Below are 27,418 nucleotides of genomic sequence, written 5' to 3' on the forward strand. Positions count from 1 at the left end.
CTCCCGTGCTGGTTTCCTTCCAGTGATCTGCAGAACGCAGCCGCGGGTTCCTTTGCCTCTGCCTTTGTGGCCCTGGTGCTCTGTCCCACTGAGCTCGTCAAGTGCCGGCTGCAGACCATGTATGAGATGGAGTCGTCAGGGAAGATCGCCAGAAGCCACAAGTAAGCGCTGTTCGGGCACAAACGCTGGGTCTCTCGTTGCCTTGGTGCATTGAGTATATGTCAGTTTTATATTCTACTAAAACTCAGTGGCAGAGAAAGAGATTTATCTACTCTAAAATACTGTGTTTTTAGAACTCTTTCCCCTACCAGTCAGAGGGGGACTTCCTAAATGAACTTTCAGAGGGCCGGACCCACTCCTGCTCCCACAACGGACCACTGTCTGCAGAAGTTTCTCACCTGGGACGTGGAGAGGCCGAGAGCTCCTCTCACTCTTGGCTCATTGAGTGCATGAGGCAGCGTCCCCGGCTGTGTTGGAGGCACTCAGCAGACAGCTTTGAAACCGTGTCTGAGAGCTGAGCCTTCAGAAATGCCAACTTGGGTTCCAAGATGAATATTTGGTGCCCGTTCCCAGGTTTCACGTGAGTGGATCAGCCCAGATTCCAGGGTCACTCTCTTACCTACCCCCCCCACCCTTCTCGTGTACCCACAGAGAGCCTGGCTTCTGAACACTCCTCAGAGCTCTTCGGAGCTACTCTGCAGCCATCAGAATGCTCTCCCCTCAGTCCTGCAAACAGATTCTAGTTACATGAGTATGTGTCATACACAGTGTGACTTATTGTCTTTATTAATCTCAACATCTGCTTATTTATCTTGACATCTGGCTGACTAAAGCTCTTTGTCACTGTGCTTGACTCAGTGTGTAAATCTGACCGGAAAAATCAGAGTAATTGACCATTTACACAAGTAGTCTCCTCCCAGGGTGGGTGGGGTTTCTGATCGAGTTCTATATCCTGCACCCTGGGGATTCTTTATAACCAGTTTGAAGCTACTATTTCTAGCCTAGAGGTCCAAAAGCATAAGTCTTTGAAACTTTTTATTGAAATCTGCTGTACACCCAGAAATCATAAGTGGGGGTTCTCATAGTCACTAAACATACACTTTCATAACCAATGCCCAGATTCAGAGGTAGAACAGGAACAGAACCCAGAAAGTTGCTCTCATGTCCCTTAGGAGTAGTTTAAGGTTTTTTTTTTTTTTTTTCCATTTAATTTTTTTTATTAAATTCAGTTTAGTTAACATATAATGTATTATTAGTTCCAGGGTAGGATTTAGTGATTCATCACTTAAATACAACACCCAGTGCTCGTGACATCAAGCATCCTCCTTAATGCCCGTCACCAATTACCCCACCCCCCACCTCTCCTCCAGCAACCTTCAGTTGGTTTCCTAAGGTTTTTTTTTTTTTTTTAAGATGTTATGCACAGACAGAATAAGTAGGCAGCAAGGCAGGCAGAGACAGAGAGGGGCTCGATCCCAGCACCCTGGGATCATGACCTGAGCCGAAGTCAGAGGCTTTAACCCACTGAGCCACCCAGGCACCTCTTCCTAAGGTAGTTTTAAGGAAAGTAATTGTTGGCTCCCAAAACTTAAGCGAATGGACACCTTGCACAAAGGTAAGTATCGGTTGACAATATTTTAGGTGTGGCTATATACTCCTGGCCTACACAGGGTATATGGTACCTTGGGGTTAAGACTTGGTTCAGAAAGCATGCCAGTCACGTTGAGTTGGATCACTGTGTTACATTCCCATTATAGAATGCGAGCTGAGTTGTAGGAAGGACCTAGATAATGAGTGATGCCTGATGAAGCCTTCTGAAATGCTTTCGATCACCGGGGGGTTTGATTTTTCACTGGTCCAAGCGAGGTCACATGCTGAGAGCACTGTGAAGAGCAAGGGGTTTCCTAATACACACCAAAGATGTGGTTTCTGCTGCTGTTTTCCTGACAGATAAGGCCTGCCATGGTGCATACCATCAGGAAGAGGGGTCTAGACAGAAAGGATCCTGCATTACTGCTGCTCCAGGGCTCTGATCAGCCTGAAAGAGAAGTTCATGCCTACTTACTTTCTAAGAACTAAATCCTCAGTGCTTCTTGCCCTGTAGAGTTTCTAAGAATTTCCGTTGTCTTGCCTTCAAGTAACATCTACTCCCTTACTCGTTCACTGCACTAACACAAAGCGAAAAGACCGTAAGCACTTGAACAGATTCCTTCTATACCCACCCGTTCGAAAGAAAGGTAGAGGAGGGTAGGCACAGAAGGAGGTAGAGGTGTGAGCGAATACGAGGGCATTTTATTCTTGCTGAGCTTGTACAGCTCCTTATTGTAATTTCTCTTATTCATTGTTGGACAAAAGTGGGTATTGGCTCTTTTACATCTTGGATAATATCCAAAATGTATGAATACAGTTTTTTTTTTCAATGAACAAAAAGTGAATTTGTTTATTGAGGGCAAGAGGATGCAAGCAATATAAAAATCGGAACTTGTCTGGCTTTCCCTGACTTTACTTTCTCCACCTGTCAAATGGGGGTTGGATTTTATTTGTACGTGTTCTGAGGGTCCCGATCTGCTCCTGGAATCCTTTATACAGGGGGAAGCTGTGGGGCAGATTCCTGAAGACCACCTCCACCGACCACCCTTGGGGAGAACAGTCATCAGGCAGGAGTGTTGGCTCGGTAGCACCTACTTCTTTTCCCTTGTTTCTTGTGTACCATGAAATAGACCTTGCCTGCGATGGTGAGCCTTGCAACTAGCAAAAAGCAGCTCTAGGAACCTGCCCTGCCATGGTGGCACTGGTCCAGGTCCTTCATTGTTTTGTCCACACTCAGAGGAGGTCTTTCTGATTTTCCAGAAGTCCAGTGTACTCCTTCTCCAGGAGTGTTCTCAGGGCTGCTTTTGCTGAGTGGCACACTTGGAAAATGTGAACATGATTCCATTTGAGACGGGGTTCTGGCGTGGTCTGCTGAAGTCTTGGCCGGAGGCACGGTGGCCACACAGCTCTCTATGAATACACACTTTAATGATATTTCCTAGCTGTTGGGTAGTTCAAGTGAGAACCGCTGTCCTAAAATAAAAGGATCTGTGCTTCTCTGAGATTTCCTCCCTGCAGACGCCTCATTTTCAGAATTTGGGTCCCTGGGTTTCTAGAATCAGCCATTCCCTGCCTGCTCAGGGTTGAGCCAGGCCTGCCACTGGATGGAAGTGCCAGCCTCATCCCCAGCCCCCCATTTCCCTGGCCCTAAGCACAGCTCCCTGTCTCCCTGCAGCACAGTCTGGTCCGTGGTGAAGAGCGTCCTCAGGAAGGACGGCCCCTTGGGCTTCTACCACGGCCTCTCCAGCACCTTACCCGAGAGGTGCCCAGCTATTTCCTCTTCTTTGGCGGCTACAAGCTGAGCAGGTCGTTTTTTGCATCAGGGAGATCGAAGGATGAGCTAGGTAAGCATTTGGCTGGGCTGGGCCGGGCCGCGCCCCAGAGTGGCCTGCTTGTTGCAGAGGCTGTGGGGGTCTGCTAGGCACGGAGGTTTCTGGAGGCTTGGAAAGGACCTTGGCACCTTCCTCTGGGTGCACTCATGTCCTTGCCACGGTGGTGAAGCTGTGCATCCCAGACTTCTTTACTGGAGTAACATTTTAGGGGAGAATATAGAAATTACTTTCCTGTGGGAAATCACCTATAAAGCATTTTGCAATAAGCATAAAACTTGGTAACAAATCTTGAGTGTGTTTCCAGAGGACTGAAAAGTGTCATTCTTTCTAGCTTGTCCTGTGTACCTGCTTGTCGCAATCACGTCAATGTTGGCTTGCAGGAATGATTACTTGTTTCTTCTCAAACACATCACTTCAGTGTTTCAGGCTTATTCTGGGGTTAGGCATGCTCCGAGGCTTAACTATCGTGTTTAATAAGACAACTTTGGCTTTCATGGTAAAGGAAGAATCAGGGCTGTGGGGCATTAACATAATGAAATACTGCAGACTGAGAGGGTTGGAAAAAACGTGACCTGTGTTTCAGTGGCCACTGTTCTCATTCCTATGGGGTGGGGGGTGGGTTACCCTGTTGCTGGGGGCCTGTTGGTTCTGTGTGGGCCAGTCCTTCGGAGGGCAGGCCAGGAGGGCCACAGCGCCACAGTGACCAGCACTGATATGGTCCTGTGATGAGGGGCAGACCCAGAGTGCCACATGGGACCTTGTGTCCTCTGAGCAGAGAGCCCAAAGGGGGCTCGATCCCTGAGATCAGGACCTGAGCTGAAGGCAGATGCCTTACTGACTGAGCCACAGGTGCCCGAAATATCAGCATTTTTATTTGCATCTACCTGCACCCACTACCACCTTGACCTCTGGAAATGCTGTCCTTGAGACAAAAATGCTGTTGGCTGCTTTCCTCCTCCAGGCCCTGTCCCTTTGATGTTAAGCGGTGGAGTTGGTGGGATCTGCCTCTGGCTTGCTGTATACCCAGTGGATTGTGTCAAATCCAGAATTCAAGTTCTTTCCATGTCTGGAAAACAGGCAGGATTTATCGGAACCTTTATAAGCATTGTGAAAAATGAAGGTGAGTCTGCTTATTGCAGAAATGGAGTGGGTATGTCTAGACCGGTCCTTTCGCTGTAACCCTCGGGGAGGTCGATCACGTGTGTGTGGTTGCTCTCTTCCCCTGCCCCCTGTCCTTCTTCTAGCGCCCCTGCCTTAGCTTGCTTCCATTCTCAAGAACGTTTGCTGTCCTTGTTCCTCGCTTCTGGGCCAGGATTCTTTGTTCTAAATAGCCCGGAGGGAACTTTAAAACTCCAGATTGTGCCTAAGGGGACAAATGCTTGGAAGTCAGCACCCCTTGTTCTATAGAGTATAGACAGTATCAGAAAAGGATCTCTAACAGAACCACTAAAGGATTTAAAAGAACGTGCTGCAAGTCCGTAATGCTCAGACTTCCTGAAGGTGATTGGCTCTGAATTTTGAGAGTTAACGTAGGAGTATCAAGATTTTCTAGGAGATGTTTGTATTTGTATAATGCCCGGATCGTGCCTCTGGTGAGCAGAGACCTGTCCTTTCAGCATCCGCTCTACATCTTCCACCTCGGGATGTGAACTTGATTTTCCGAGAGAGCGGCCACAGGGTGTGGAAACGGTTCAGTTCATACTCCAGAGTTGCATAAAGCCTCATAGTTGCGCAGAGCCCTACGCCTCCCTCATCCACTTGGATCGTCATAACAGTCTGGGCAGTGCCAGCTGTGGACACGGGACTGTGCTTTTGGCCCAGTGTCTTGCGGTTCTTGTCCTCCCGAGTGACTGTGAGGCTGCTGCCCTCCTGTGTTCTGGGGCTGCCTCGCTCTGCCCGGTCCATGTACCAGGAGCGAGTCCAGGACTCGTGTGTGGTACCTGAGCGTCGCCAAGATTTGCTGGAACACTGGATGCCTGGCCTCATTGCTGTGAGCCTCCATCCTTCCTGTTCGTCCAGGGACACCTGGACAGAAGCCCTTCCGTCCCTTGTCGGCATTCTGTGTGTTGTCTGGATCTGTCGGTGTCCAGCCCTGGGCTCTGCGGCTTTACAGGGTCTCTCTGAGAAGGGGCATCTCAGTCTTTGATCACTTCTTGTCTTCTAGGAATAATGGCCTTATATTCTGGACTGAAACCCACAATGATCCGAGCGTTCCCTGCCAATGGGGCGCTCTTTCTGGCCTACGAATACAGCAGGAAGCTGATGATGAGCCAGTTCGAAGCCTACTGAAGTGTCTTGGTGAAACGAAATCCAGGTTTAGGCACGTGACCCCGACAGTTCATCTCAGGGTTTCACGGAGTACAAGACCAATGGGGAATTATTTTGGTTTCATAGGAGTTCTATTTTTTTGGTCTTCCCTTATACTCTAAATCTTAAACTTTGTGAAGAGGGCCTCCATTTTATCCTATTAATTTCTGCCCATAATCGTACTGAAATCGAACTCAGTTGCTGCTCTTGTCCTTGGTGGGACATTTAGGGTGAGCTGCCGGCCTTACACAGCATCTGAAAGGCTAAATATAGCTCCCTCGGGACTTTGCATAAACCTGTATGTGTCCGTGCAGCTTGCATGGTTACATGTTAGTAAGGCGTCATTTGGTTCCATGTTTAATTCTCAGATCTCACCAGAAAAACTCTGAGGTAACCATGTTTCATGAAGATGACTATGAATGATTCCTTACTCTAGATGTAGGCTCTCTTTTAGAACCTTTGTACATGCACTGTGCTAAGTGGCTGAAGTTTAGTTTTTCTGTGGTGCTTGACAACTGAACTATCTGTGTAGATTTTGTAGAGGAGAACATATCCGCAACTGGTGTGGCTTCCATGTTCACGATTTAAGTTAGGAGTAAGCCTCTTGGACTTTCCCAAGATGTTGTACTGTTAAAATAGTGCCATTCACTTCCTAGGTGGGATCATCTTGTGCCCCTGACACATTGTGAGGTGTGGTGAGAGCAGCACGCCCCTCACCTGTGCCAGCTCCCCTTCTCTCCCAAAGAACACCCCCTCTGCTGGGCCTTGGGTTGAGGGAGGTGCTGAGGGGAGGGGGCCCTGCTGCTGTGCTTTGTGAAGGCCCATGACCGCCAGCAGGCCTGCTCTTCCGTCTCTGGGTCCTGGCCTGGGTAGGATTGCAGATTATTTCTTTCGACCGTCTATGGCCTGCTGATGCACTTTGGCCCACTCACTCACTCACTGCCTTCACCGACCAGAGACCCTTCCCGGGAGCAGAGTGCCAAAGCCAAGAGAAGCCCTTGTTCCCTGTCTGGTGCCTGAAGGACAGTGATCATGGGCAAGGTCCTCTTTCGGATGGAACTGGACAGAACCGAGGGCTTGTCCTCCACAGTGAGTGATGTTGGGGTGACCCCTTTGTTTACATTTATCTCAGGATCGCTAACTGCCATGTTTCTTTTTGGGTTGGAGCCTTTTACATTTGGTACTGGCAGTCCGTGGATTTTCAGGATTGTATATAGGGGGTGACTTTACAAAGCAATGAAACAAGCCAAGTAATTTTATTTAGCTATGCCATACGAATGCACTAACCACCACCACAAACTCCAGGTCACCTGGTGGAAGAGGGTCCCTTCTTGTCCCCACTTAGGCAAGCCTCATCATACCGTGCTGCTCCAAGACCAGCAAGGGCTCTCTCCGAAACCAGTGTTCTTAAGCAGGCTGACGCTGCTAACATCTGTCCCGTGTGTGTCTGTCCTTGTTGGCACAGTGTCCCCCTCGAGTGAAACCTCTGGTTTCCTGAAGCTTTTTGTTCTCTGCAGAGGCTCTGTGCTAACTCTAGCCCACGCGCCAGAAGCCAGAGGGTCGGGGCAGTGAGCAGCTGCTCTTTCTGTATACTGCAGCTGTGCAAGTTGGCCCAGCAGCAGCATTCTTCTTCTGCCTGGTTGTGTGGATGGGGTTGATGTAGCAGGAAACTGTTCTATTTTTTAAAAATAGCTATATTTCCTATTATGTTTTGGATAATTCTATTCCAGGGTAGTCTGATCTATTTGAAAAAAAAAAACAAAAAAACAGTATCATTCTGATGTACCATGATGTAAGATTCTCGAGTTGTTCAAGGAAGTATTTATGTCAGGTTGTAAGGAGGCAAGCCTGTAAATTGTCCTTATGTGAGCAGAAGCACAAGAGTGTAGCAACTCAGTGGCCAGGAAATTGGATGCATCTTGGAGGGTTAGGGAAGAGGAAGCCTAACTGTAATCTTCTTTCAAAAAGCAAGTCTTGAAAATTGGGGTTTTCTCCTTAGTGCCAGCTAAGTATCTACCCCCCACCCCTGCCCCCTCTGCATAAGTCTGCCACCTGGTCTGCCCCTCTGGCTTATGGCTGCATGCATGTTCAAGGGAACAGTACAAACTATGTTTCTGTAACACGAATTATAGCAAGTAATGGAGTCAGATCTTTTCCTAAAGAGCCTTTAGATGGGCTTTTGCAACTGTAGCTGAGACCCTTTGAGGACTATTTGGAGGGAAAAAGAGCACCTGCATCCAGGCATGTTCATAAATAAGGACATTTTATTTATATAATATATAAATATATAAGCATATACATAATGACGTTAAGGTACTTAGAATAAAACAACATCCAGCAACGAAGAGAATAGGATTCCCTGTGGACACTGGACTAACCAGTGTTTATAGTGAAAAGATGATCTTCACAGAGTTCCCTACATTTACATGAAGTTGGCTGGAAGCAGAGTCTGTGTCAGGGGCTGTACTTTAAAATCATCTAGATTTCTCTAGGCAGACATTTCCTTTGACTTCACGGTGATGTTACAAAGAGAAAGAATCTACTGTAACGTCTGCTTATGTTTACCCAGATTCTCTTGTCCTCCAAGGACTGACTGCCTGTGTAATTGAAGCTTGTATCACAAGCTCTGCCAGGACTGTTTATAGGAACGGTCCTATGGGCTCAAGCCTCGTACTGCTGCCAGTCGGAGGTTTTTTAAATAGCTTAGAAATGACCTCTTTAATCTGACATTACACATGTGAAAGCAGGGACTACTTACCCAATAATACATAATAAACCTCACGCAATATTGTGAGGAATCATTTTAAATGTTATTTTGATATGAAAGTTCTTTTAAACTCTTAACTTTGGCACACAGTCCCCAGGAACAGTAGTTCTCTCAACTCTGGCATACCTCCTTCAGGAAAGAAAAGGACCACTAACCTTTTATAACGTATAAACTTAAGGTGTCAAAAATGTGTATGTAAATGTACTGTAAGTATACATGCAAGGAAGGAGGGTTAGGAGACCTAAATGTGTGGCAGGGGTGGTGGGGAACACTTATTCAAAATGCAGCTCTACTGCAAAGTTCTCACGGTAGATATGCCAGGTTTTTTTTTTATGTGGATTATCCAGTTGGTTCCGTGGAAGGTAAAGCCTAGGAAAGAAGAAACATGTTTCAAGCATAGAAGGCCAACCAGGGTTAGTCTTAGTCCCTCTCCTGTGCCTCAGTTGGCACATACAAGTGGAAGGGCTTGGTAACATCTGGGATGGCCAGTGTTGGGGCAGTCAGTAAGGCTGTTTGTAATTCCCCAAATGCTCCTTCTGCCTCAGCTGTCCACTCTACCATAGTGAGTCCTCCCTTAGCCAGTTCACAGAGAGGTCGCACCATCTCCGCAAACCGCGGTATCCACAGCTTGCAGCAGCCCACCGTCCCAAGGAACTCCCTCATGGAGACCGAAGCCTAAGTAAGTGGCGTGGCTCCGACAGAGCTGTGTTTGTATTGCTGACCCCTGATACCTTTTTCCCTGCAGAGTCTGCAAGAGAGCTCTTGTCCCCCACAAGCAAGACCCATAGTCCTCAGCGGCTATTTCTACTATTCCCACTAACTCAGTCCTCCTTCAAGTACTAGAGAACTAGAATTCTAGAGAACTTCCAGACTCAGGAACGAATTTTTAGATAGGGAAGAAGTTTCCCTGGAATAATCTTCAGTTAATTTATAAAAAAAGATTTCCCAGTTTAGTCACTAGAAAGTCATTTCTAAAATAGAGACTATTGATTTTTTTTTTTTAAGCTGTCTTCACGAATGTTTACTGTGTCCTCTAACTTCTGCTCTAGATCCAGGTGTGTCAGTCACCTTTAAACTAGCTAAAGCCTTCCTCGAGGATGCTTTCCTTTCTGGCCTAGAATATGGTAGGTGGTCGGTCATCAGAAGGTGAACACACACGGTGGACCTGCCCTAGTCGTGGTAATTGAGCAGACTCCTGCTACACTTGCAAGGGGAGGGATTTATCACCACACCTAGATCTGATTAGAATACGTCTCAGCTCCTCTGACACAGTCCTATGGCATGGACTTTGAGGTTAAGGCCACAGTGGTTCTCAACGCTAACCCTATATTTTACATAATGAAGAATGGGGGACTTGAGGATTTCTTGGTTTCTATAAATTGAGGGCAGGAGTACCATTCTGCCTTACACAGATCTTGGAGATTAAGCCATTTCTACTGGATTATATCAGAGCCATACCTTTTGTTTTGTAAAAATGATGTATGGAACCAGAAAAAAAATGGACACTGGTCGTAATACTTGGGTAGGTCCTAAAATTAAAAGAAAAAAAAGTTAATTTTCATCATAAAAATGATACTAAAAACTAATTCCAAAGGGATTAAAATTCCTCCTTTTCCCTCCTTTCTATATATGTTGAACAATTAGAGCCGTTAGACACACAGCACTTAACCTCTATAACCCTCCGCTCACGACACAAAGGAGCCTTTAAGAAATGGCTTTTTCTTGCCATTCCTATCAAAATTTAAGGAAATGTGTTTTTTTCAATATAAATTAGACAATAGTCCCCCAACCTAGTTTACATCGTGCTGACCAGAGACTGATGCCACTTTATGTCCAAAGACCTCATCCATTTCTACAAGCAGCAGCTGCACTGATAATTGACTGTCAGTATTAATGACAAGAATACCCACACATGAGAGAGTTTTCATCTCATGGCCCTTGAAAATCACAAAATTAAGCAACACTGCCCAGGCCAGTACTTCTTGTAGTGGAGCTCCTGCTTCGGACCACTGACTGAGCGAGTGTTCAGACCGGCTTCAGGGATCAAAGGGGAGCCATCTGGTATGGGAACCACCAAGGTCACTTGCTTCCACACACCTACCATTTCACTACTGAACAGATTTTCCCATAACGGGGAGCAAGCAGGGGGTGAAGGAGGGCACAAACTTTAACTTGATCAACACTGTTAGTTGTTGGCAGTTCTGCTTGATGATTTCAATAGGAAAACAAAACCACTGAGGCTTAGAAATTCATGTAAAGAGTAACACTTGTACACTTTGTGACTTCTCAGCAGAAGTTACACACTCATGTTCAGAGCAATGACAATGGCAAACATTCTCATTTTTCATAAGGTAAATGTTAGATTAAAAATACTATTTAAGGGGCACCTGGGTGGCTCAGTGGGTTAAAGCCTCTGCCTTCAGCTCAGGTCATGATCTCAGGGTCCTGGGATGGAGCCCCATATCGGGCTCTCTGCTCAGCAGGGAGCCTGCTTCCCCCCTCCCTCTCTGCCTGCCTCTCTGCCCACTTGTGATCTCTGTCTGTCAAATAAAATTTTAAAAAATACTATTTAACATGAATTATGTATCGGTTCAAAGGAAAGTCAGATCTCCCTCATTTTAAAGTACTTTATAAACTATGGGGAACACTGTGTTTTAAAGATACAAAAGTTTGATCACCACTCTGCAGTAAACATACCTTTGTTTTTTCCTTATTTGAAAATATATGCAAGTTGTATAGAATTTAGAAAAAATGAGCAAGGGGCGCCTGGGTGGCTCAGTGGGTTAAGCCTCTGCCTTCGGCTCAGGTCACGATCCCAGGGTCCTGGGATTGAGCCCCACATAGGGCTCTCTGCTCAGCGGGGTGCCTGCTTCCCCCACTCTCTGTCTACTTGTGATCTCTGTCAAATGAAATCTTTTTTAAAAAATGAGCAAAAATCTCTTATGTTCTTTTTAAAAATTTTGATATAGACCGGCCTTGTTTTTCTCCCCCTCTCTGGCGAGAGGTTGACATCTCCTATCCTGTTCCTTGCCAGGAATTGTAGTAAAGGAAAGCCTAAATCAGAATCACTCAAAAGGCCAGACAAGAATACTGGCATAGGTTGGTTCTGGATGACTCACGGAAGAAGAGAAAAACTGCACTTTGATGTCATCATACAGTGGTGGGCAGTTGGACAGATGGATTGTCACGCTGTCTGTTTCTGCATCATGAAGGATCTGTGAATGATCACACGGAACTCAGAACCATAACCCTAGCTAGTGTGTGGATAAATGGTGAAGTCCAGTTTGCTTATCGCAGCTTCCTGGATTTATCAAGTACACTTGGTCTCAGAGTGCAGCCATTACACATCTAAATAAATGTGAATCATTGTTTCTATTACGTTGCAATACTGTTTACATTTTTAAAAGGCCAACATGTTTGGAGGGTATGGTACTGCACTGCTGAAAAGTGAAATACTCCCTTTTCCATCAGAATTTAAATGTCACTGTTGAACGTGTGTCATTTGATTAGCAGATGCCGGGACACACTAAGAAGATCAGTTTTAAACTTGGCATTCACATTCAAAAACATGTGATTGGTCATGTTTATTAAAGAGGCGCTCGCTGATGGTATCAGAGTCCTTGTCCATAGCCAACTACTGGATGGAGTGACCAAAGATTGGTCACGTTTCTGGAATGAAGGACTTTGGGGCTATACTGAGTATTTCTTTGTTACTGATTGGCCCTTGCACAATAGTGGTACCCACACTAAGAGTCTGTGCGAAATACCAAAGAAGGTGCAGACTCAGGGGATGCTTCAGGGAGCTACAGACATAAGAAACAATGGTAGAGTGGCATGAATTACATGTCAAGCTGGATAATGAAGACTGTGTGGTTGTGTGTTCTGGGGAGCTTAATGAGAAGCAGAGAGTAAGAAAGTTTCACAGAGGAGCAGAAAAAGAGTTCTGTGTGGTGGGTTTGTACACACGAGGAGCTCTGAAAGAGAATGCTGTGCAGACTGGGTGGTGTGGGGGCGGGAGGGGAAAGACATGGAACACATGAAACAGAAATGAGAGTGTTGAGTCCCAAGGGCCAGAAGGCACCCCGTCTACTTGGAATGGAGTCTGTAGGTCAAGTTACTGAAGGAAATAAGCTCAGGTTTCAGGTAGGATAGGGAAATATTTTAAAGGTTCAAGAGCCAGGAAATAAGAAAAATTGTGGAAGCATGGGGGCAGGGCAATTCCTATGTGACAAAGTGGCCTGACAGTTATCACTTATAACAGTGATTATAGCTCACAAAGCAACTTCACATACATTATCTAACCTAATCCTCACAACCCGGGAGATGTGGTCTTTATTTTGCAGATAAACTGAGCCAAAGATACTGACTGGCTTTGACTAGAGGCACAGAGTGCATTGTTCTTCTGCTCCACTTACTGCTTTTCAAGTAGGAGCAGAGAAAGACCTGCATATTGCCGGTCTCTCGACACTGTATAGCATGAAGAGAAGGGACAGGTAGGGAGACCACTGTAGAAATCCAGGCATGAGCAAATGAGATGCCGGACTGGGCGGTGACAATGGGAACAGAAAGGAATGTAGAGAGTGAGGAGAGATTCCCAAGGTAAAATCAATAGGAAGTGCTGACTGGATGTGGGGGCACGGCCAGGAGAGACTCCAGGATTCTACATCGTGAGGCCTCAGTGAGAGAATTCTGGTGTCACTTGCAGAAGCAGAGGGAAAGCTCATCTGACAAATCTGGATTGACACAGTTCCGTCGTTGGGGCAGAAGCTGTCTAGGTAGGTGTCCTGCACCTACCACGTGGGGGGTGCTCATAAGTCTGTGCGAGCGGATGGAAGAAAAAATAATAGTTTGCAGTAGGAGAATGGATGAGCAGAACCAAGAGTAGAGTATGTGCAGAGATAAGAACAGAAGTCAAGGATCGGGTCTGGGTGCATGCCTTCCGTGGGACAAAGGGCAAGGAGTGGTGGTGGGGAAGTAATAGGAGAAGAGACAAAAACCTGGAGAGAGAATTTGGATGGTTTATATTTCTTAAGACCTGCGAAAGATTCTTATTGCTTTAGGATATTCCAAGGTAATTCAACATTTAAGAAAACAGACTACCAGGTCCCATCGCTTAGGGGAAAGAGGTATATATGTCCCCTTCCGGCCTCTCTTGAGTTACTTCTCTCAGTGCAGTCCCATAGGACATCGGAGGCAGAGTCACTTGGGACACTGCTAACACTGAACATGCTGGTTTGACATTGAGATTTGAAACAAACACCAGAATTTCCAGTTTGCATGCTATCTCTTACCTGACAGTTTTTGGAAGCAGAGCCGAAAAAGATGATCTGCCTCTGCATTACTATTTGTACTTTGAGATCAGTGCCATTGCCTTTTCCTACACCTGAAGGAAATAAAGTTAGGCTCATTAGAACAAAGAGCAAAATGTCTCATCGATTAACATTATGGATTAAAGAGAAAATTATGACAGCTAACAGTGTGCCAGTAGTGAATCATCTGGGTCTTGCTTGGATTCCATCTTTAAAAGACAAATCTTTAAGCCCAACTTTGTCTCCTAAAGTTCAATTTATGAGGCTGGAGGTGTGTGTGTGGGGGAAGACATATAGTTTAGCTTCTAAGACAGAACTTCATCTCTTCACCTTTCTAGAAAAAAATCATGTAGGTAACTTGCCACCTTTCCTGCTAGTGTGTTGCTTGCTTCAGACATCCGACAATGGGTCTTAAACAGTCTAATTTCCTCTTACCCTCATCTGGAGTTAGATATTAGACTGCTGCATCCAAATATTCTAGTGGCACTCATGATACATCTATAGACAAATGGTTTCTTGCTCTCTATTCGATTCAGATGAACCCTTTTTTTAGGAGTTCTTAAAGGCTGGTTTCTCAAGCCTTCAATTAATTCTAACTGCTTTTCTTTAATGAGGAATGTCACAAATACGCATAGAAGTAAAGGTTCAGAACTAAAAAAAATATTCTAACAGAGTCATATGTTAATCATTCTTGATGTTCAGATTCTATTTGCATCGTAGGTCCACATTATGAATTTGCATTAAGCATCATCATGTCTGAGCCTTACTTCCTCCACCCCATGCCATCCTATCCCATTGCAGTTGCAGAACTCCTTTGCAGAACTGATGTTGACCAGAGATTAGTGAAAATGTAGAACTAAATTAATACAAACCCTTACCACATGACAGGAAAGGGCACTGATTTACAAGCTTAATTCCCACACATTTAAACCTCTTAAAGCATATTTCTATAATATAAAAGGTAAAAAAGACATGAGGTGAAGAGTCTGGCTCACCTACTCCCACCTGTTTATTTGTCCAGCTCCAAATGGAGAATATTTTTGTGCACATATAATCAAAAAGGAATACTCTCCCTGAGTATTTTTATATATGTACATAGCACAAATATGAATACACATTATTCCCCACTTCTGTGTTACAGGAATTGTTGCATACAACAGCACTGTTCTGTATCTTGCATTTTTTAAAAATGTTTTTAATTTTTTATTTTTTATAAACATATATTTTTATCCTCAGGGGTACAGGTCTGTGAATCACCAGGTTTACACACTTCACAGCACTCACCAAAGCACATACCCTCCCCAATGTCCATAATCCCACCCCCTTCTCCCAAACCCCCTCCCCCCAGCAACCCTCAGTTTGTTTTGTGAGATTAAGAGTCACTTATGGTTTGTCTCCCTCCCAATCCCATCTTGTTTCATTTATTCTTGCATTTTTAAAATACATGTCAAAAATCTTATTTGACTCATCAATTAATCAAAAACCAGTAAAATGTTACAGCTGATGCAAAGTTAACTACAAGCCACTGTGCAAAACAGTAGGGAGTTTCCTCACAAAATTAGAAAGAGAATTACTGTATAGTCCAGTAATTTTGCTACTAGGTATTTACCTAAAGAATATTAAGCACCAATTTGAAGAGCTATATACACCCTTATGTTTATTGCAGCATTATTTACAATAGCCAATACATGGAGGCAATCCAAGTGTGTACTGAGAGACGAATAGGTAAGGAAAATGTAGTGAAGATGTATTTATACAGGTATACACATACACAACGGAACATTGTTCAGCTGTCATTAAAAAAAAAAAAATCTTGCCATTTGCAACAGTGTGGATGGACCTGTAGGGATGCTAAGTGAAACAGAGAAACAAATATATTTCAATCATGTGGAATTTAAAAATAAAAATGAAAGAAGAAAAGGAGACAAAAAATCAGACCCTTCAATACAGAGAACAAACTGATGGCTGCCATAAGTGAGGTGGGTAGGGGATGGGTGCAATAAAGAGGAATAACGAGTACGCTTTTCATTTTAAAAATTAACATATATGTATTATTTGTTTCAGGGGCACAGGTATGTGAATTATCAGTCTTACACGATTCACAACACTCGCCATAGCATATGCTCTCCTCGATGTCCATAAATGTTTTTTTTTAAAGATTTTATTTATTGATTTGAGAGAGACAGAGAAAAAAAGCATGAGCAAGGGAGAGGCAGAGGAAGAAGGAGGCTCCCCGCTGAGCAGGGAACCTGACACAGGACTCTATCCCAGGACACTGGGATCACGACCTGAGCCAAAGGCAGACACTTAACAGACTGAGTCACCCAGGTGACCCATGAGAGTTTACTTATCTTGATGATAATATACTTATCTTGATGAACACTGAGTAATGTGTAAAATTACTGAATCATTATATTGTACACCTGGAGCTAATATAAACGAATGTATGTGGGATTGGGAGGGAGACAAACCATAAGTGACTCTTAATCTCACAAAACAAACTGAGGGTTGCCGGGGGGAGGGGGTTGGGGAGAAGGGGGTGGGATTATGGACATTGGGGAGGGTATGTGATTTGGTGAGTGCTGTGAAGTGTGTAAACCTGGTGATTCACAGACCTGGGGATAAAAATATATGTATATAAAAAATATATGTTTATAAAAAATAAAAAAAAAAAAAATACTGCGCATCTAGTGGGAAATAAAGATTGATGACATGAGTGTATAAACAGATATAAAATGGCTTAATCAGTAGCCTGGGTGGTTCAGTGGGTTAAGTGACTGCCTTTGGTTCAGGTCATGATCCCGGAGTCCAGGGACTGAGTACTGTTTTGGGCTCCCTGCTCAGCGGGGAGTCTGCTTCTCCCTCTGACCTTCCCCCTCTCATGCTCTCTCTCTCTCTCTCTCCCAAATAAATAAATACATAAAATCTTAAAAAATGGTTTAATAATCAATTTCTTTCCACTAGATACAACTAACTTGTATTTTTATGTACAAAAATTATTTACAGTATTATTACTTTTCTACAACTTATAGAGTTATAAAGAGCTTAAAGACCATGAGAGGTAGAGATAACCCCACAAGGGTGCACAAGTCAAAACACTGCTCACTGCAAATTCTTTCACCCTTTTTTCTGACAGTCTCCCCATCCCCATTCTGTTTTGATCTTAACAACCTCAAAGGAAGATTATTCTTACTCCAAAAGAAGGCTGGTGTCTCTAACACTGAGTCACGAAGAAATAGGAAATCTGAACAGACCAATTACTAGTAATGAAACTGAATCAGTCATCAAATAACTCCCGACAAACTAAAGCTCAGGACCAGATAGAATCACGGGTGAAGTCTGCTACACATTAAAGAAGAGTTAATACCTATTCTCCCGAAACTATCCCAAAAAATAGAAGGTGAAGGAAAACTTCCAAATATATTCTATAAGGTCAGCATTACCCATACCAAGACCAGACTAAAGTCACGATTAAAGAAACAAAAAACAAATAAATAAAACTACAAACCAATATTCCCCATGAACTTAGATAGATATAAAAATCCTCAACAAAATATTAGCAAAGTACATTCAACAATAAAAAGATCATTTGCCACGATCAGTGGGATTTATTTTGGGAATGCAAGCATGGTTCAATATTTTCAAATCAGCCAACATGGTACACCGCATTAGCAAGAGGAGGATAAAAATTATATGATGGTTGTTTTTTTGTTGTTGCTGCTGGGAAGATGGCAGAGTAGGAGGATCCTGTGCTAACCTTGTCCCCTACACACACACCAAGATAACAGCCACATCAAGTGCAACAAACTCTGAAAAGGAGCCAAAAACTGGCAGAACAGACTTTCCACAGTAGAGAGGAGGCCACATCGAAAAGGTAGGTGAGGTGAAGACACAGTTGAGAACCAACCCCCCTGTAAGACTGTCCATGAAGAGGAGGGACCCCCAAGCATGGAAAAGCAAGAGTCTCAGACCACAGAGCAGGCACAGGAGACCTACACTGAGAAGACAAGTCCCTATAACATTTGGCTTTTGAAAACTATTGGGCTTTAATATGTTTTGAGGACCAGCAGGGCTCAACTCTGGGCACTTTATTTATTTACTTGAGTATAATTAACTTAAGTGTTGTTTATTAGTTTTAGTTTCAAGGGTATTTATTAGTATTAGTTCCAGGTGTACAGTATAAGGATTCAACGATTCTATACAATCAAGGTCAGTGTACTATTCATCATCTTTATCTATTTCACCAATCCCCTACCCCACTTAACTTCTGGCAACTCGTTTCTTCTCTGTATTTAAGACTTTTGTTTTTTGTCTTTTTCTTTGTTGTTTCTTAAATTACTTATGTGCATGGAATCATATAGTACTTGTCTTTCTCTGATTGACTTATGCATTTAACAATATACCCACTAGGTTCATTCATGTTGGTCAAAAAACAAGATTTCATTCCTTTTTTTATGACTGAGTAATATTCCATTATACTTATGTGGATATGCACCTTCTCTTTATGCATTTATCCATCAGTGGACACTTGAGTTGCTTCCATATACTGGCTATTGTAAATAATGCTGCAATAAACATAGGGGATATATATAGCTTTTGAAATTAGTGTTTCCATATTCTTTGGGTAAATACCCAGTAATGGAATTACTGGGTCATATGGTAATTCTACTTTTATCTTCGTGAGGAAACTCTATAGTATTGCCCACAGTGCTTTCACCTCTATGTCTACTGCAGCATTACCTACAATAGCCAAGACGTGGAAGTACTCAAGTGTCCATCGATAGATGAATAAAGAGGTGGTGTGTACGTAGAATGGAATATTATTCACCCATAAAAGAATGAGATTTTTGCCACTTGTGACAACATGGATGGACCTACAGGGTATTATGCTAAGTGAAATAAGCCAGACCAGAAAAGGACAAATACAAAAAGTAGTTTTCCTTATATGTGGAATCTAAAAAATAAAACAAACAAAAATGAACAAACAAAAAGTAGAACCTGATCTGTAAACACAGAGAACAAACTGATGATTGCCAGAGGGGAGGAAAGTGGGGAGAGGCACAAAACAGGTGAAGGAGAGTGGGAGATATAGGCTTCCAGTCATAGAATGAGTGGAGTAAGTCTTGGGGGATAAAAGGTACGGGAAACATAGTGAGTGACATAGTGAGTGTCACTCAAATAGTGTTGTATGGTAAGGGATGGTAGCTACACTTGTGAGCATAACATAATGTATATACTTGTCAAATCACTAGTTTATGTATCTAAAATGAATGTAACATTTTTAAAAAAGATTTTATTTATTTGACAGACAGAGATCACAAGTAGGCAGAGAGGCAGGCAGAGAGAGAGGGGGAAGCAGGCTCCCTGCTAAACCAATAGCCAGATGCTGGGGTCAATCCCAGGACACTGAGATCATGACCTGACCCGAAGACAGAGGCTTAACCAACTGAGCCACCCAGCCACCCCTAAAATGAATGCAACATTTTCTGTCAAGTATATTTCAATAGAGAAAGTGTTTATAAAAGTAAGGGGGAGACAACATCTAGAAGTCCGAGAATCGTTACTATAAAAGAATGACAACAACAAAAGGGGAAGAAAGCCACTGCTGCTAGAGCTGATTTATGGACAGACAGAGAGGTGGGGAATAAAATTGGAGAAGTGGATGAGGGGGGCTGGACAGGTGTGATGAGACATGCCAGATACATTTTTGTTCAAGTCAACTTCACAGAGATCTACTGAGCTCCAACTGTGTGTCAGGATCTGGGGGATTCAAAGACGAATGAATAATGGTCTCTGTCCTCTTGCAATTTGCAACACAGTAAATCACCTGACAGAGACCAAGGAGATACAGTGTTATAAATATGACACCTCAGTATAAGGAAATGCATGATCACAGGTTGAGTTCTCCCGGAAGTGGACCCTAAACCAACACTCCGGGTACTAGTGATTTATGAAGGAAGTGCTCCTAGGAGGAATTTCTTCATAAGAGCCAATGAAGGGTGGGATTCAGCAGATTCAGCTTGATCTATGGGGAATTCTTTGGTGTAAATTATACTGCAGAGTTTGCCACACTTGGAAGCAAAGGAGTTGAGTTTTTGTACAGCTGCTAGTCATTACATATGGGCTGCCCAACAGGGTGGTGACACTCTCAGGGATTTGGGGCTCTAAATAAATGAGTTGGCTCCAGTAGTAATTCTCCAAGGATTATAGTAAAGGGGGTGGAGGTTGGGTGGAGAATCACAGAGCTGGTTGAAGGGGTCCAGTGGGATCGTGATGGGGCACCAAGAGTGTCCAACCCCAAAGGCTAACAGAACTTCTTAGCCTAGAGGGTTCAGTTTTTCTTGGGCAAGCTAACAATGCGATAAGAGGATAATAAGTAAAATATATATATATAAAAAGAAAAATGCTGGTGTCATTAGCTTTGGCCTGATTATTTACATGGGTGCAGAAAGACTGGTAACTTACCATGTAGTCCTTCTGAAGTTGGCTCTGAAGTCTGGACACACAAATGTACTGAACAGCTGCTAAGATTACAACTTTGTCTGGAAGTCTCCATGAGACTTCCATCTCAACCTGGACTTTTAGAATCTATTTGTTAGCCTGAGACTAGCAAACCAAACCCATGAAACCCTCTCCCAGTTTTCCTCTGCAGTACTTATACATTTGGGTTAGCTCCTCTGTTCTGTATCTCTGCACCTTCCAGTTTTAACTAAACAATGTTTCTGCAGTTTATATGAAACATAAAATATTAGCAGAGAAGTCACAGTCTTAGGGTATAACATCAGACTGAGAAACATACGAAATTCCAGAACTTATTAAAAATATTTTTAAGCTTAGAATTTTGAGAAACAATTCCCATTCTCACTATTCATGTTAGGAAAATACATTAAAATTCCACTGGACCAAATGCCTATTTGTCTGTCTGGAATGGTTAATACTCATGGGGGTCTGTATAGATACCGTTGGTCCCATTGTTAACAAAGAAGAAACTGAAGCAGAGCATACACTCAACGCAATTCTGGCTCTCCTACCACTGAGTTGGTTTTATGGTTGCATTTATATTTCTCGGTGTGAGAAATTGCTCCAGTGGCTAACCATGTTGTTCTTCCTGGTCTAGAATAAAGTGGCCAATTCTTTTTGCAGGACCCCACTGAATGTGGGAAGGGAACAGAGCAAAACTGCTGTCCCCTACCTTCTGACACCTGTTGGACAAGCCTGGCTCTGCCTGAGGAGGTGTGGCAACACCTGGAATTCTGAGTGAGGTCAGCCATTAGGACCACGACAACTCTCTCCCTCCTAATTCACACACAGTGAAGGAAACGGTCATCATGGACTCTCTAGAGGACTTTGCAGTCTGCAAAGCCTTTTCACCAACAGTTGCTAATTTGTATACACAAGCAGCCTTTTGCCCGAATGGGCCGTGTTTCAAGGGTCTGCCTGCACAATGCTTGTTTGGAAACCTAGACAAAATTTCCCACAGAAACAATCCTCCTGGGTTGACATTGGTTTTCACAAGCCGGAAACCGATGCAATCCAACTGTGGTAATCCACTGAAATTCCTCACCACCACCTCTGTGTGTGTGGTGGGGAGGAAGGGATATAGAAACAATTTGAAAAAAAGCATTTTATACTTTAACTGTAATTTTTTTTACTATGCCCGATACACACACACACACACACACACACACACACACACACACACACATATTTAAATGATTCTTTTATTTCTAAATAATTAGGCGAAATGTTAAAAAAATATCTATATCTAGCTCTTATTTTTTGGAACTCCCCAGAAGGCTAAAAATACAAGCCTGTTGGGATGCATACCAGTGCTCCAGCACCATACTACTCATGAGGGACCCGGCATCTCCGCACGGGCCATGGTTTAACTTTGGGGAGCCAGAGCATCGCTCCCTACTGCACCTCAGGCAGTGAGAGTGAAGCCCCAGCCCACCCCCACTGAGGTGGCCCTGTTCTGCTGCCTCCCCTGTGAGCTGTGCAGGAAGCGGGGTGGTTGATGGAGAATTAAAGACTTGAGGATGGTTCTCCCCCTCCCCTTCTCCTTCATTTCTTAAGTCCCAGAGATGGAAGATCTAATTTTCCTGCCTCCCTGCATGATGATAGATCCCAGTCCCTCTCCTGACATTCTAGAAGCATGAGAACAGTCAGCTCTTTTAAAAATTGATCAGGATTTTTACTCCTGGTAATAAGTAATAGAAGCTAGGAGGCTGAAAGATGCCCCCCTCCCCCCACCACCCTGAGTCCAGGTTTCTCCCAACCCCCTTTCTGTGTTTACATAGATTCTAGTAAGGAAGACCTGGGTGGTGCTCCTTAGGAAGCTATCCTTGACCTTGACCCTCAGCTGGCAGGGTCCAGTCTGTGTGTGCCCCAACACTGTGGTCAGCTCTTTATATCCATGCGCACTCATTCCTCTCCTTCCTGAGGGCAGAGAAACACTGGCAGGGGGCTTGCCCAAAGCAGGCACTTGGTAGTTATTTCTAAAAGAAAATTTGTGGCAACAAATTTCATTTGTTGTTTGGGTATTGAAGACAACTTTATGTATTTAAGACATATCAAGACCTCTCGAGTTGCTGGGGATGAGGGGACTAACAGTGCAGGAGGGAGGGGAGAGGGAGAGACCAGGATGATGAGAGGGAAAAGAAGGTTTCTGAAAGGCTCATGTGAGCAAATGGTAAAGGGCTGCCAGATGAACCCTGAACTAGAGGTGGACATGAGGAAGAGGTGGTCTCCAGGGCTCATGAGCCCTTCCTCTCTTCTCCATCAGGGTCCAATTCTTAAAAGCTCACCCTGCGCTGAAGCCAAGGCAGCAGTGAGAATAGAAGACAGAAGGGGATGAAGCCCCCACAAACTGGTGAATAGAGGGCATCTAAGGACTTCTGGGCTCTTCCACCAGGAGGGGTTACATGTGAGAATGCATAAAAGGACAGCCATGGGTTGGGATTGTTGGTACACACATGGGAGCAACCATCCCACGCCTCAAGAGTCAGAACATTTCCCCACTGGACAACTCATCAATGACACATAAATCACTTACCATGAATTGAATGAATAACAATTTTTTCAATCTTGACTGTTTTTCTTGGAGGGAGAGTCATGTTGTAGATATTTTTCACATCTGCAAAATATCCAACGTATCTACTCTGCAAAACAACAGAAGACTCAATTTAAGTGGAGGCGAAAAGTCTATCCTCAGCATTCCTGATTTTGTTCTTGTTTTTATTTTTACATAGAATTTAGGGAGAATCATTAATTAAAGAAACATTTTTTGAATGCCATGATATGACTAGGCATGCTTATGTTTGCTGCCTCATGAGTGAATATCTCCCTTAGAAGAAAAATTCTGAACTTTGTGCTGTGGGGAAGGAACAAGAAGGGAGGCACATGTGGCTCCTATAGGCCACTTTCGACTGCAAGGACACCTAACCAGACCCAGGGAAAGCGCTACAACCTTTCAACAAGACGTAGTTAATACGACTGTGGAAAATCTCACTCTGGGTGTGAAGGCTTAACTGTGACTAAGTTCAAGGAAGGTCTGTGCTCTGGCAGAGAGTAGCCTCCTCATCACTAAAGGATTTGAGCTCCACACACTGCTAACGAAGATACATATGCTCTTGTCCCTGCGGCCAGCTTGAGTGTATTTTTTAAAGATTTACTTATATGAGAGAGTGTGTGTGCATTAGAGAGACCAAGAGCATGGAGAGGAGCAGAAGGAGAGGGAGAAGCAGACTCCCCAGTGAGCAGGGAGCCCCAGGGTCATGACCCAAGCTGAAGGCAAACACTCAACTGACTGAGCCACCCACATGCCCCAGAAATTGGATATTATTAAGGTATCATTAAGGTATATACTTTTAAAAGATTTTATTTATTCATTTGACAGACAGAGATCACAAGGAGGCAGAGAGGCAGGCAGAGAGAGAGAGGAAGCGAAGCAGGTTTCCTGCAGGTTTCCTGCAGAGGCCTTAACACACTGAGCCACCCAGGTGCCCCAAGGTATGATATTTTTATTTGTTTTTACTTTTTAAAGATTTATTTATTTGTTTTAGAGGGGCAGAGGGGTGGAAGTAGAGGGAGAGAGAGAATCTCAAGCAGACTTCCCCATTGAATGTAGAGCCCATTGCAGGGCTTGATCTCATGACCCAAGATTATGACCTTGAACTGAAATTAAGAGTTAGATTCTTAACCCACTGAGCCACCCAGGTGCCCCTTAAGATATAATGTTTTTAGATATGATCAATGGTGTTATGGTATTTTTACCCTCGAGAGTCTATGTGAATGTCACACTAAAATACTTGTGAGATAAAATGACCCGATGACTGGGATTTCCTCCACAGCCATCTGGGTTCTGTGGAGAAGGGGTGTGTGTGTGTGTGCATGTGAGAAGAGTGGGGAGGGAATGAATGCAATGTGATAAAATGATGGTTGAAGTGGTGCGAGGACTATATGGGGATTTATTATAGGATTATCTCAGCTTTTTATGTTTGAAATTATTCACCATAAAATATTTGTTAAAGGATAAAACGGTAACTGCATATATTTCACATGGATTTTCTGAGTATTAAATGAGATAATATATGTCAAAGTATAATAGTGTCTGGAATAGGTTTGGTAAGATGTTAATTTCCCCTTTTTCTTTCAAAATACGGGAGCCCCCTCTTGTCTCTTTCTTTGATTCTCTCTCTCTCTCTCTCTCACACACACACACACACACACACACACACGAGATGTTCTGCAAGAGGTGAATGGCCCAAGTAGGGGTTTGTGAAAGACTCATTTCCTCTCAGAGAGAAATCAAAGACTAGTGATTTTTTTATAATCTTCGAGTCTGGAATCTTAGAAATTAGACCTTTCTACTTTGGGAAGGAATCAACTCTTGAACTCCGTAAGCAGTGACCAATGTTAAATGGAGAGCAGGATTCCCCAGGGCAGGGTGTGTGTGTGTGTGTGGGGGGTACTCATAGACATGGCTCTCTGGACCTGGGAGGGATCCAGGCCTGTTACAGGCACCGGAGTGGAGCGGCCTAATCACGCGAGGAAAAGAGTGCACAGTGAAACCAAATAATGGGTGCTGAACTCCCCCAAAGGTCCCCCCTTTTAAGAATAACAACTTACCTGGGAAGGGGTTTCAACTCCCTGAAATTTAGTACTGGTGCTTTTATCTGTTCGCCGTTCTCCAAAATAAAAAAGGCTCTCCTACGGAAAAGGGGGCAAGACAGTCATGGCTCATATGCCCTTTCTTTTCCTGTGGAAGGCATTCTTAAAGGTTCTAATGGCACATTATTTCCTTAAGTCTGAAGCCTTTAGGCAGAGTTTACTCAAACTAAATTTAACAACAACAAAAAATCGTATCAAGGCTTTTTGCACAAACACGTACTCGCATACAACTGAAACCAAAGTTTCACAAAACAATACTCACCTTTTGATATTTTCTATTCGAATCTAGTCCATTTTATTTTTAAAAACGCTAGTCACAACCCAACAAGTTGACTTTACAATTCACTGAAAGATTGGACCCACTTTGGAAAACACTGGGGAAGAGCCTCCATTTTCCTAACCTGTGTGTCTCAAATTAGGAATAAAGCAGATGGTGGCACCAGAGGGTGGGACACTGGAGACAACCCGAAGTTTCTCCTCTCAGACTGCTGGCCAAGTGGGGAGCAGAGCTGCTGGCCATGCCCATTCAGTGGGAACTTCTCAGCACAATCATGGCAGTAATAAGACTGAGAACCCCACTTTAAGAACAGGAAATAGCTCACCCTGTCTCTGCAGAAATTTTCAGAGGGCCCAGCCTCCAATAGATCCCATAGATATTGACTATGAAAGGTTAATAACATCAAGGAGAGATTTTGTTCTGCGTTGGAAAATGTACCTTTCACCTACCTAGTGCTTCTAGGTATGTTGGACATCCTTTGGAGAACCTACCAAACCAATCTTGATATTATTCTTGTGAGGAAGGAGACCGTCCCCTAACTGGGGGCATAAGAATGGGGCTGTGAGCAACTGAGCTGTAGGAAGCATTATGACTGTGGAGTTGTTTTACACTTGGACAGCTTGACTTTACAACCCCCCCCCTTTAATCCTGTCCCTAATAGACCCTACCTTTATTTAAAATGTTGGTATTATTGTAGACATCATGGATTTTTTTCATTAATCTTAATTTTAAACATACTGCATTCGATTATTTCTCTTAATTACTGAAAATGTTGGCATTCCCTTAAATTTTGTGCCTGACCTCACCCTAGCCCTGGCCCAGACTAAGAGGCACCTAAGAGGTCAGTTACTAACCAGTGAAAATTAAACTAGGAAATATGGTATATTAACTAACTAGAATGTAAAGAAAATTTTGGGAAAAAAAATAAACAAGGACAAATCAAAATGAGGCTTTCTAATAAGTGGATCTCTAATCACAACTTCATTAAGTACCACGACTCAAAGAACCATCTTAACATCCTACCAGTGAGGTTTCAGAACTATCAGATTCAATCAGCACAAGATCATCTGTGGTAACAGCTTTCCTACCTCTGCAGTTGTAAATATTCCACTGGCAATAAGGTAGGCACAAATCATCGTTCCAGTTCGTCCTGCAAAAGAAAAGAAGTTAGTCCATGAACAACCTGTTCATGGCAGTATTTGGTCTAAAGATGCTGTCCGAAATATTCAAAGAGCTCATTTGGGATCGATTTTCTTTCCCTCTGAAAGGGCTTATTCAAAAGATTTCAATTCAGGAATAGCCAAAGCTGTTTCATTGCTCTGAGGTTGTATCTAGAATTCTGTCCTGTGTGCCCAAAGGCACGTGCGCACGTGTATGCTGTTCTCGAATCCCTGCTGCTGGGGACTGCAGTAACGGGCAGAGCCATTGAGGTCTCCTCTAGGACCCTAGAGCTAAAGAGCTACTTACCAGTTAAGAACTAATTACACACCCTGTTTTTCCAACTAACATAAATAAAAATACCTATAAAAGATAAAACATGATCAGAACCCAAAACATGACATAGCATTTATAACACCCATTTTTTCCTTCTATTTTTGAGTCTTTAAGTGTGTTATGAAACATACATGAAAGTAAACAGAAGAGTATAACAAACCCCATAATTTCTGTTTCCCAGAGTATATTATATTGTTGTCCTCGTTTCACTCCTCTTCCTTCCTTCCATGTTTTTCTTCCTCTCTTCTTCCACAGAATTTCATTTTTTAAACTTTTTTAAGTATGATCCACACCCAGAACAGAGCCCAGTGGAGGGCTTGAACTCATGACCCTGAACCAACTGAGTGACCCAGGCACTCCCTATAGCATTTTAAAGCAAACCCTTGATTTCATGTTATTTCATCCTCAAAACTTTTGTTTTACTCTAAATTATATTTTTGCCCTGCTATACAAAATTTGATTTAAAAAATACAGTGTGTCTTTTATTTCTACACTTATCTGTAGCTTTTGTCTTAGCCAGTGTATGCTGAACTTACTTTGTGTAATTTCAAGCTTACCCTTTTAACTTTAGATATATATTACTTCCTATTCTTTTTTTTTTTTTTTCAATGAACATCCAAACTTATTTTACAACCCATAGTTTGGAAAACATTCTAAGCCAAGCACTTCC

At 43.3% G+C, this 27,418-nt stretch overlaps 1 protein-coding gene and 1 pseudogene across 1 annotated transcript in view; one reads left to right on the top strand and one right to left on the bottom strand.

The window, feature by feature from the left end:
• Nucleotides 1-27,418, top strand: part of LOC131814146 (mitochondrial ornithine transporter 1-like) — a 395,300-nt pseudogene that overhangs the window by 21,100 nt on the left and 346,782 nt on the right.
• The window catches only part of LOC131814150 (phosphatidylinositol 3,4,5-trisphosphate 3-phosphatase TPTE2-like), a 73,280-nt gene continuing 53,854 nt past the window's right edge, over nucleotides 7,993-27,418 (bottom strand). Inside the window, exons 12-18 of the mRNA XM_059144887.1 lie at nucleotides 26,343-26,404; nucleotides 24,936-25,016; nucleotides 22,861-22,966; nucleotides 13,788-13,879; nucleotides 11,616-11,711; nucleotides 9,955-10,025; nucleotides 7,993-8,865 (exon numbers count right to left, since the gene is read on the bottom strand). Of these exons, the coding sequence (XP_059000870.1) occupies nucleotides 8,769-8,865; nucleotides 9,955-10,025; nucleotides 11,616-11,711; nucleotides 13,788-13,879; nucleotides 22,861-22,966; nucleotides 24,936-25,016; nucleotides 26,343-26,404 (605 nt within the window). The 3' untranslated portion in view covers nucleotides 7,993-8,768. The remainder of the gene's footprint in view (nucleotides 8,866-9,954; nucleotides 10,026-11,615; nucleotides 11,712-13,787; nucleotides 13,880-22,860; nucleotides 22,967-24,935; nucleotides 25,017-26,342; nucleotides 26,405-27,418) is intronic.

This window comes from Mustela lutreola, chromosome 13 (genome assembly GCF_030435805.1).
Source record: "Mustela lutreola isolate mMusLut2 chromosome 13, mMusLut2.pri, whole genome shotgun sequence".
Classification (NCBI taxonomy): domain Eukaryota; kingdom Metazoa; phylum Chordata; class Mammalia; order Carnivora; family Mustelidae; genus Mustela; species Mustela lutreola.